Below are 10,082 nucleotides of genomic sequence, written 5' to 3' on the forward strand. Positions count from 1 at the left end.
TCTATATTTACTAGCTATGTGCCCATGGGAAAGTTACTTAACCTCCCCCAAGTCTTTTCCCTCAACTGTAGAATGGACATAATGACATTATTGTCTATTTAGTGATTAGCATAATAAGCTTACTCTGATATGAAATAATCACTCAAAAAATATTGACTATAATTTCTGTGTCCTAATTCTCAGCTCCTGTCATTCTTTTTTTTAAGATTTATTTATAAAATTTGACAGAGAAAGAGTGAGAGAGCACAACCAGGGGGAGGAGTAGAGGGAGAGGGAGGAGCAGGGCAGGGAGCACAATGCAGGCTCCATGCGGGGCTCTAGCCCAGGACCCTGAGATCATGGCCTGAGCCAAAGGCAGACACTTAACCAACTGAGCCACCCAGGCACTCCAGCTCCTGTTATTCTATTCCTCTTTCTACTTTGAAGAATTCAAATAGCTTTGACTAAATACTGCAGTTAAATATATTCCTCAAGTTACTGTTGAAGGACTAAACCTTTTACCCTCTTCTTCAGTAGTAAAGAAAATCACTATTTGTATATTTTGCCAATCTCTAAGAAATAACCTGCTAAAAACTGATTCAATCTTCATACTCTTTCTCTCTTTCTTTTCTTAAATATTTTATTTTTAAATTATTTCTACACCCAAGTTGTGCTTTGAATTCACAACCCTAAGATTAAGAGCCACACACTCCACCAACTGAACTAGCCAGGTATCCCTCATCTTCATAATCTTACTTAAGACACTCATTTCCCTTGGCTTCTGCAATAAAACCTGCAAAAAAAACCTTTCCACATTTTTCTTCTCTCGTATTTCTTTGTAAACTCTACTGCGAGTTCACCCTCCTGTACCCAAAACTCTAAAATATTAGTGTTCTAAAGGGAAAAACCTAACGATTTTCATTTCTCATACTATAGTCTCTCCCTTGGTTGTCTTTTTGCTTCATCATGGCCACAACTGCAATCTAAAAATAAGTAAATAACTTCCATATTATCTCTAGTGCAGACCTCTCTTCTAAGTCCTGATCTCTATATCCAACTGCCTACTGATATTACCATGTGATGATGACAAGGCAGCTTAAACTCAACAGATCCAAAACTGAACTCATGGTCTCCCTGGACATTATTCAAAACTAGACTCGCGATCTATGTTCAGTCAAACTCTAGTTCATCTCTAGTATTTTGTGTTGTTGGTAAATGAATGGCATTACCATCCATCCAAGGTGCATGAGGCAGAAGTCTAGAAATGATCCTTTATAACCTTCCTCTTCCTCCCTCTCCAAATCTAATTTATTCCAATTTCCATTTATGGATATTATTTTATTAATTTCTATTTTTTCATTAATACCAAAATAATCTCCTTTGCTAGTTTCATTCCTCTACTACCCATATTATTGCTATAATGTTAAGGTCTCTATCAACTGAAACTTTAGACTTTACATCTTTCCTGCTCATCCCTCCCTTGCATCTCAACAATCTAATGTATAATGTCCTCTAAATATTCTACCTATTCTAGCCACAAAATCTACTTTATAATATCTGTATGTGATTATTCTTTCCCATCCGTCTTCCCTAGCCAAGTCATGTCTTTTTTTTTTTCCTCTCAGAACTCCTCTTGGACTGGCACCTGGGTGGCTCAGTGGGTTAAGCCTCTGCCTTTGGCTCAGATCATGATCTCAGGGTCCTGGGATTGAACCCCATATGGGGCTGTCTGCTCAGCAGGGAGCCTCTTCCCCTCTCTCTCTGCCTGCCTCTCTGCCTACTTGTGATCTCTCTCTCCATCAAATAAATAAATAAATAATCTTAAAAAAATAATAAAAAAAAAAAACCTCTTGGAATCCTTCACTCTTTTATTCCAACCAATATAATTCCTTATGGGGGCAGGGGAAGGTTACACATTCAGGGCCATAATTTATTTAACCCAGTCATCTCTCTTTGACAGCAACACCTACAGAACATTTAATAGTTTTCCTCCCATAGTCCTCAAAATCTGCCATTATCCAAAGAAACTATTTCCTTTAATGATACAAGTACCACATCCATGTATACATGTTTTATTTATCTTTTATAAACATGTGTATGTTATCAACCTTTTGTTTCATAAGATTATGAATTTCACAACTTTAACACAAATCATATATAGCTGAACTTTCTTCATTTGTTCTGAAGTCCCTCTCCCGAGTATCAAAGTGGTCCTCTCATTTCAGCATCTTCTCATGTGATGAACAAGTTGATAGTTTTCTCACCCATATCCTTTGTGATTTTATTTATTTTTTTAAAAGATTTTATTTATTTATTTGTCAGATTGAGAGAGAAAGAGAGCACGCATAAGCAGGCAGAGGCAGAGAGGCAGAGCAGGCTCCCTGCTGAGTAAGGAGCCCGATGTGGGACTCAATCCTAGAACCCTGGAATCATGATCTGAGCCGAAGACAGCGGCTTAACCAACTGAGCCATCCAAGCTTTGTGATTTTAAAGGAATCCTAAAAATCCTTTGTGATTTTAAAGGAATACAAAAATAAATACAGCATGAATCACGTCCTTCTACTCTGCTTAAAGGGCATGATCCAGCTGTATTAATATTTGTATCCCTAGTTTCCACAATATGTTTCACAAAGAGAAGGTGCTCAATACACGTTCAAGACTCAAAGAATTTTGCTTAGGGCTGATGTTGTAATGTTCATGAGTGCCAAAAAGAAAGCAGAACTTCTCAAATGTGTGAACTCTGCTTTTTTTTTCCCCTGAGAAAGACGGTATTTGGACTAAAAAAAGCGTAGAAAGAATGGATGCCCAGTATAGGTGAGAAGACTGTAACACAGCACTTTGCTGCTCTAAATGAAATGAAGCTCCTCCTGAATGTGATCACTGCATCACTGCCAGTGGAGGAAGCCTGGAGACCTGGAAGGTTGCCAAAGACTGAAAACAAGCAAATAAATGTAGATCTGATTTTTTTCTAATATAGAATAAAAGAGAAAAGAATAGAATTGACAATAATAGTCGAGTATACTTGGCATCAGTTCTTTCCTAAAATCAGGTTATTTATTTAAAAAGCAGCTTCTAATCACTTTGAAACCAAAATGGTAAGCATTTGTGGAACCAACTTAAGTAACCAGACAAATATAATTTCCTTTCTTTTTTTTTAAAAGGCCGTCTTTATAGACAGATCATATATCAAAAAGAAGCAATAAAAATAGTATCAGATTTCAACAAGGTAGAATTTCAACAAGGTATATGACCAGGCTCTCATTACACCATATAGTAAGATAAATATAAGATGATAACAGTACAATTAAGTGCTGGCCAATTACTTAAACGACCATAACAATGAGTGTTTCTTAATGAAGTGCCATCAACTTGAAGGTCAGTTCTACCCACAGGGTTCAGAACTCCTATCTGTGGCCCTCTCCTTTTCAACAATTTTATCAATAATTTGAATGAAGATGTAAAAGGCTACTATACTACTGCCTTTATCCAATATATGACTGACATGAAACTAAGGGACACAAATATGTATTAAGAAAGAGCTGGGATCTGAAAAAACAATGATAAGCCAGATAAATGGGCTAATTCTAATTAAGATGAAATTTAACAGGGAAAAATATCTAAGGTATTAATCAGTGTCCAAAAAAAAAAATACATATAGAACTGTGAGATGGGCAAGTCCCATGACTTAATTGACACATATGTAAAACAAACAAAAAGGGGGCTTAATAGCTCTTGACAGCAGTCTTAGTTCAATCTGACAGCAGCAAGCTCAATATGATGAGGATCTCTGAAAAGCTAATGTGATGCTAGATGCAGCAGTAACAGTATCTCAAACATGGGAGGCAGCAGTCCTGCTCAATTCTGGACTGATCTGACAACAACTGGGATGTTGTGTATCCTTCTAAGGGTCACAGTCTTCAGAGGATCATAACCATATTGGCACATGTTCAGAACAGAACCACCAGGATGCTCAGGACCCTGGATACCATTCCACAAAAGGAGAGGCAGGAGAGAAAGGAGATTTATAAATAGGACAAAACAGTGCCTTGAGAGGAAAATGATGGCTACTTTCATTCAGTCACTCAATGAACGTGAATTTCAAATCTATTTCAGGCCAGATGCTGTAACAATGTCTGGGAATACAGAGAGAAGAGAGTCTATGTCCATGGCATATTCATATGTATATCTGAAGAGCTGAAAAAGCCATGATCTGAAAAAGGATTAGACTGTTCTATATGATTTCATAAGGTAGGAATAAGACCGGTGGAAAGAAGTTATAAAGTAACTGATTTCAGCTCCAAATGAGAGTATTTTAGGAATCAAAGATGACTTACGAAGCTATCTGAGAAGACAGCAAGGTTCCCATTCCCATCAGGAATGTTGTACTTAGTGGAGAGACTGCTGAAGTAAGACAGGCACTGAACTGATGATCTTTAATGTTCCTCGTATTTGATACTAGGACTCCACACTTCCCTAGGAAATGGACTCTCACCAGATGGACCATACTTGTGCACTTCAGCATCACAGCTTTCCTACAGTTGCTACTTCCAACTTTGTACCCTATCCTCCCCTGAAATGATGCTTTATAATGGGGAACGGTCTGAGAGCAATAGGAATAATGAACTACGGGAAGAAACAGAACCATCAGCACACAGAACACCAAAAAATCAATACTGTTCAATGTACAGAAAATATAGGAATTCTTTATACTTTTAAGTCGTAAATTCAATTTAAAATACCTCACTATGTTCAATTAACGTAAACAAGGACTTGTCATGTACTGCATCTCTTGTTGGGAGCCATTTTTTTCTTAACCAACAAGGAGAAAACAATTTTAACTTAAGATCACTTTGAGAATTTGTGTTCTGAATAAACACTCCAAAAACCTCCATTATAAGGGTATGTGAAACTAAGTTTATAATAGATTTCTTTTAGAAATGATTTATTGGATATAGCAGGCCCAATATCATGAACTAATCAAATTGTGGAATTCTGATTAAATGGCTACTTAAGTTTAATCCATTTGAAAACGCACACACACACACACACACAAGATAAACACAGAGAAAAGGCCTAGCCCATTTAGTTCTGGCTTTTATAAATTGGTTTAATATCATTAAAGCTTACTTCCATTCATTTTATTTTGTAATTTTAAAACCGTCTCCTATACTGGCTCTCTAGATACCCAGTTACAGCCGGGTGCTGAAGGAGTTCATCCTTCCAAACTGTTAATATTAACTTCTTGGAAGCTGTCCCTTATACTTTAGTGCTTTCTCAATCTGGATACAATAAATGGGCCACAATTCGATTACCAAGGGCTCTTTCTGTTAAAGAGCAGCGTGGAAAAGACAAAAGTGAGGGGGGGAAAGAGGAGCATGTTTAACCACCAGCCCTGAAAAAAGGCTTCCCCTCTAGTTGTCAACTCTTGACGGCGCTCTACCATTTCTCAATACACTGCCTGGTCCTTTCCGATAAAAAAGAAAAAGAAACAAAAACTGATTCCAGTTTTCCTGGGACAGGGAGATCCCCTTTTGTAGAAGTGGCTAAAGCGAGGCTCCCCGTGGGATTTCATCTCGTAGCCAAGGCAGTGCCAACCGAGGCGTCCGACACCAGGGCAGCGCCCGCCCGCCCGGAGCCCAGGGTGGCCCCAGCTGGCAACCGAGCAGCCCCGGCCGAGCCCGGAGCCGCCGGGGCCGCAGGGTCCCAGCCGCGACCCCGAACAGCCTCGCGAGCGCCCCGGGACGGTGGCGAAGGCGGGGAGACGCGGCTCGACTTACAGTGACACCATCCTAGGTGACAGCACCAGTGCAGCTTGAAGCACTTGCCGTGGCTGTGCGTGGCACAGATGGAAAGCCCGTCGCACGGCTGGAAGTCGGGTCTGCGGGCAGCGCAACTCCGCGCCAGGGCCTGAGCCTCGTCCACTTTCTCGCTTTCCAGCCCCGCTCAGGCGCCGACGCCGACGCCGCACTCATTTCCGCTCCCTCCGCCGAGCCGAGGCCGGGAGCCCGGGAGAAGCGGCGTCTGGGCGGGCAGGAAGCCGAGCCGGCTGCAGACGTGGGAGGGCGCGGGCCGGGAGTCACGCCAGCGCGCGTGGCGGCGGCGGCGGTGCTGGTGGTGGTGGTGGTGCGGCGGCGGCGGCGGCGGGAGCGCGGAGGTCCCAGGCTCGCAGAGGAGCCGCCCCGGGCGCTGCGACCGGGGGGGGCTGGGCCTGCCGCCGCCTGCCTCCCTCCGCCGCGGCGCGCGCCGCGTCCCCACGCGCACACGCACGCGCACACGGGCGCGCGTGCCGACGGCCCCGGCTGGCGCCAAGCGTCGGTCAGCGAGCCCGGCCTCCTCACACACGCTGCAGGCGTCCCCTCTTGTCACAGCGAGTCCCTGACACACACTCACTCATTCCTCCGAGACCCACCCCGACCGACGCACGGCCATTAGTGAACATACAAGCGCCTCGGCGGCTTGGCGTTCACGGGCACGGCAGCTTACACGCGCGCTTCCCACACACACTTCCCGCCGAGCTGGGCAGTCTCGAGAACTCCGCCGAGGGCTGTGCACGCAGAGGACACGCCCACCCGAACCGCCCGGTGGGCTGGTCCCTGCGCCTCTGCCCGCCGGGTTCTTTCATACACACAGCCTCTCCCCACACGCGGCTCACATTTCCCTCGTACACGCCTCCCAGAGTAGACACGGAGACCCCTCGGCGACGCGCGCGCGTTCATGGGCGCGTGCACTCTCCCCCCAGGGCAAGCCTCCCGCTCCGGGCGCGGCCAGTCCGCCACGTGGCAGGGGCCCAAGCCTCCCAGCCTGGGCCACCGCGCCCGTGGGAACCATTGCCTGCTGGCCCTGAGGACGCCCTGGCGCCCCAGCCCCAGTCTCCATGAGGGTGCAGCCCCACCTTGCTGAGCAGGAAAATAACGCCCGTGTGTGTGTGTGTGTGTGTGTGTGTGTGAGGGCGGGAGAGAGAGAGATGCATTTGTGTGCACAGGACTAGTGTGTAGAATGTGTTGCATGGGTGTGTAGTTTGGTGTGTATGTAGTATGTGGGTGTGTATGAATGTTATGTTGGGTATGTGTGGTGGGTGTGTGGGTGTGTAGCTGGATGTGTTAAGTGTGTACATGGTATATGTGGAATGTGTGCAGTGTGCATGGTGCACAGTGTGTGATGAGGTGTGTGTATACAGGAGAGCATAGTATGGATGGATATACCGATACAGAGTGCTGGGTGGTGTGTATGCTTGTGTAGTAGAGTATATGTGGTCTGCGTCCTATGTGCAATTGCGTATGCATATACACAGTGTGTGGGTGGATGTGGTTACATGTGTTTTGTGTATATGAGCATAAGATGTGATTACATAAGTATTGCATGTATGTGTGTGGGATGTGTGCCGTTATGGCACCTGGGACTTGTAGGTCAAGTGTGTGTGCACAGTACATCTATGGGTAGAATTGGGAGTGCGTGGTACATGTGGGTGTGGGCACACAAACAGGACTCCTGTCTGCCAAGGACTCGTGTGTGGCTTTGTGTGTTAATGCCTGCCCTGGCCATTGGGTGTGACTGGCCGGGATGGTGGCTGCGGTTCCTGCACACAATCAGCTTGCCTTCTTCCCTCCTGGGGACAAGCTGCTCCAAATAGATTTTCCATGCCAGGCTCAGCTGCTGAGAGCCCACCCAGGGCTGGATTCAGTGAAGAGAAAACAAACCATTTGCTCTCAGAGAGCATGGTTGGGAATTAGTGTTTCCCTGCAACAAGCCGAGACCTAGCCTTGAACACAGAAAAGGAAGGGACCTACTCTCCTTATTTGCCAAGTGTTTTTCAGAGCAAAGGAAAATGCCTGTAATTGCCAAGGTTCAGGGAACAACAACAAAGCCTTTTGGTACAAATGCTGTGTGGGAACATGTTTATGCCCAGGTCCACTTTCTCCATTACTTTATTCCTTTCCTGCTTTGCACTGACAAGGAGACTCGTCATGGTTTTGAAATAACAAAATTCATCTTCAAGCACTGAAAATCCTTGCTGCCATAAGCAATCTTTCATAATTTTCCCTTTTATTTAACCTTGGCTTGAGAAGGGAAATGTAATTTGCATATATCTGACTCTAGTGAAGTCTTCATTTGTTAGGGGTTAGGGAGAGACTCAATTTGGTGGGAATGGAATTTTCAAGAAAGATCCGAATCAAAATCACAAAATATGCTTCCCCCAAAACCTAACACTGAAACAGCTATAAATATGAAATATCATCTCTTCAGCTTCAGCCCTAGGCTTCCCTCTCCTGAAAAAAATCCTAATGAAATACATCCCTGACTCATAAAATCTATCTGTTCTGGCTATTAATTTCACAGACTGACCCACCTCAGAATAACAAGAGTTAAAGGAAAACTTAATCAAATAAATCCATAATCCATTATTGCTGTAGCAAGCCAACCCAGAATTTTTTGAACAAGTGGGGAGTCCCATCTCTATCTTATTTTTCTCCTTCCCTAACCCATAAGCATTCTAATACTACCTATATTATATAAGGCCTTGTAACAGAATCTTTACAGCATTCCGCTAATATTTAAACAACATCCTTACCCTGCCTTCTATTCTAGGCTGAAACACGTTAGAAGTTTCTGCTATATGAAATCATACCATCTCAGCTAGTGAAAAATGAGCATGAGAAATAATGCAATATAGCACTTTAACCAGGAGGCAAGGTAAATTACCCAAATACCCTATTTTATGTTAGCCACATGATTTGAAGCTGAGAAGCCTTTACATTTTCTATAACACAAAACTCATTCTATCCCCTTGCCCCAAAGGTGCCATTAACCTCTACTGTCTGCAGTGGAGCTGGAGGAAATAAATGTCCTGTGACCTCTCAAACATATATACATATACCCTTCAAGATGTGTTGTCAGGATACAAGTTTTTAAAGTATTATTACGGAAAATATACACAAAAGTAGAGATGCTAGTATAATCAACTTTCTTGAACCCATTGCCCGGTTTCAGTAATGATTAACTCATTCTTGTTTCATTTTTAGCTCCATCCACTTGTACCCCCACCTTGCCACTAGATTATTTTGAAGCAAATCCCAGACATCAAATAATTTCATCCATAAATATTAGTGCATTTATCTCTTAAACCATAACCCACATCATTATTACATAATAAGATATACTTTGATCATATACAGGTACTTGTCCCATCAGTGCTAACTGCCTCTCCACTTCCCCTTTTTGAAAGCTACCCTTCTGTCTGGAATTTTCCTCTTTCCTTCTCTTCCTGTCCTGCCTGCCTTTTCAGTGTATGTGTTACTTCCTCAAAGAAGCTTTCTCTGACCAACCTAAACTCTTACATACATTCTCTCAACATACAATTAAAGAGGGAATTATTGAACTAATATCTTTCCCCATTCTTCCCCTCCCCTGCCACAAACTGTAAACTCCTTGAGGGCAGGAGGAACATGACCTCTGTCTTGTTCACTATCTTGTTCCCAGTTCTAAGCACAGAGAATAAGTAATTGTTAAAGTCGTGAAAATTATTCCACCTCAGACCCCCAAAGGCTGGAAAAAGTCCATCTACAGTAAATTGTTTGCAAATATGCCTGAATAATTTGTATAATCACTCTTCTTATAACCACACCCTTGGATATTCCCCCACAGACTCTGAACTTAGCTATGGGTATTAGCTATCTATTGCTATATAACAAGTCACTACTAAGTTAAAACAACTCCATTTTTATGGGTCAGGACCCCAGGCATAACTTAGGTAGGTTCCTCTGCTTCCAAGTTTTTCACAGGACTCCAGTGAAGGTGTGGGGCATGGCTGCTTTGTCACCTAGAGGCTCAGCTGGGGTTGAGTCTGCTTCCAAGTTCACTCACTCATGGTTTGTTGGCAGGATTCATTTCTTCAAGGAACTGTTGGGCTGAGGGTCTCAGTTCCTCACTGATTATTGGCTAGAGAACTCCCTCAGTTCCTTATCACACGAACTTCTCAATAGGGCAGTTCACACATGGCAGCTTGCTTTACTGGAGCAAGCAGGCAGAAAGAGTCAAAGAGAGTGTCACGGTCTTTTACAACCTAATCTTGAAAGTGAAAGCCTATCACTTTTCCTGAATTCTAT

The 10,082-nt window shown here is 43.5% G+C and overlaps 1 protein-coding gene across 1 annotated transcript in view; it reads right to left on the minus strand.

The window, feature by feature from the left end:
- Nucleotides 1–6,643, minus strand: part of CUNH3orf70 (chromosome unknown C3orf70 homolog) — an 87,682-nt gene extending 81,039 nt beyond the window's left edge. Inside the window, 2 exon segments of the mRNA XM_004745170.2 lie at nt 5,757–5,909; nt 5,912–6,643. Coding sequence (XP_004745227.2) covers nt 5,757–5,909; nt 5,912–5,951 — 193 coding nt within the window. The 5' untranslated portion in view covers nt 5,952–6,643.
- Between the last annotated feature and the right edge of the window lie 3,439 nt (nt 6,644–10,082).

This window comes from Mustela putorius, unplaced genomic scaffold (assembly GCF_011764305.1).
Source record: "Mustela putorius furo isolate JIRA1106 unplaced genomic scaffold, ASM1176430v1.1 tig00003834_pilon_pilon_pilon, whole genome shotgun sequence".
In the NCBI taxonomy this organism is placed as follows: domain Eukaryota; kingdom Metazoa; phylum Chordata; class Mammalia; order Carnivora; family Mustelidae; genus Mustela; species Mustela putorius.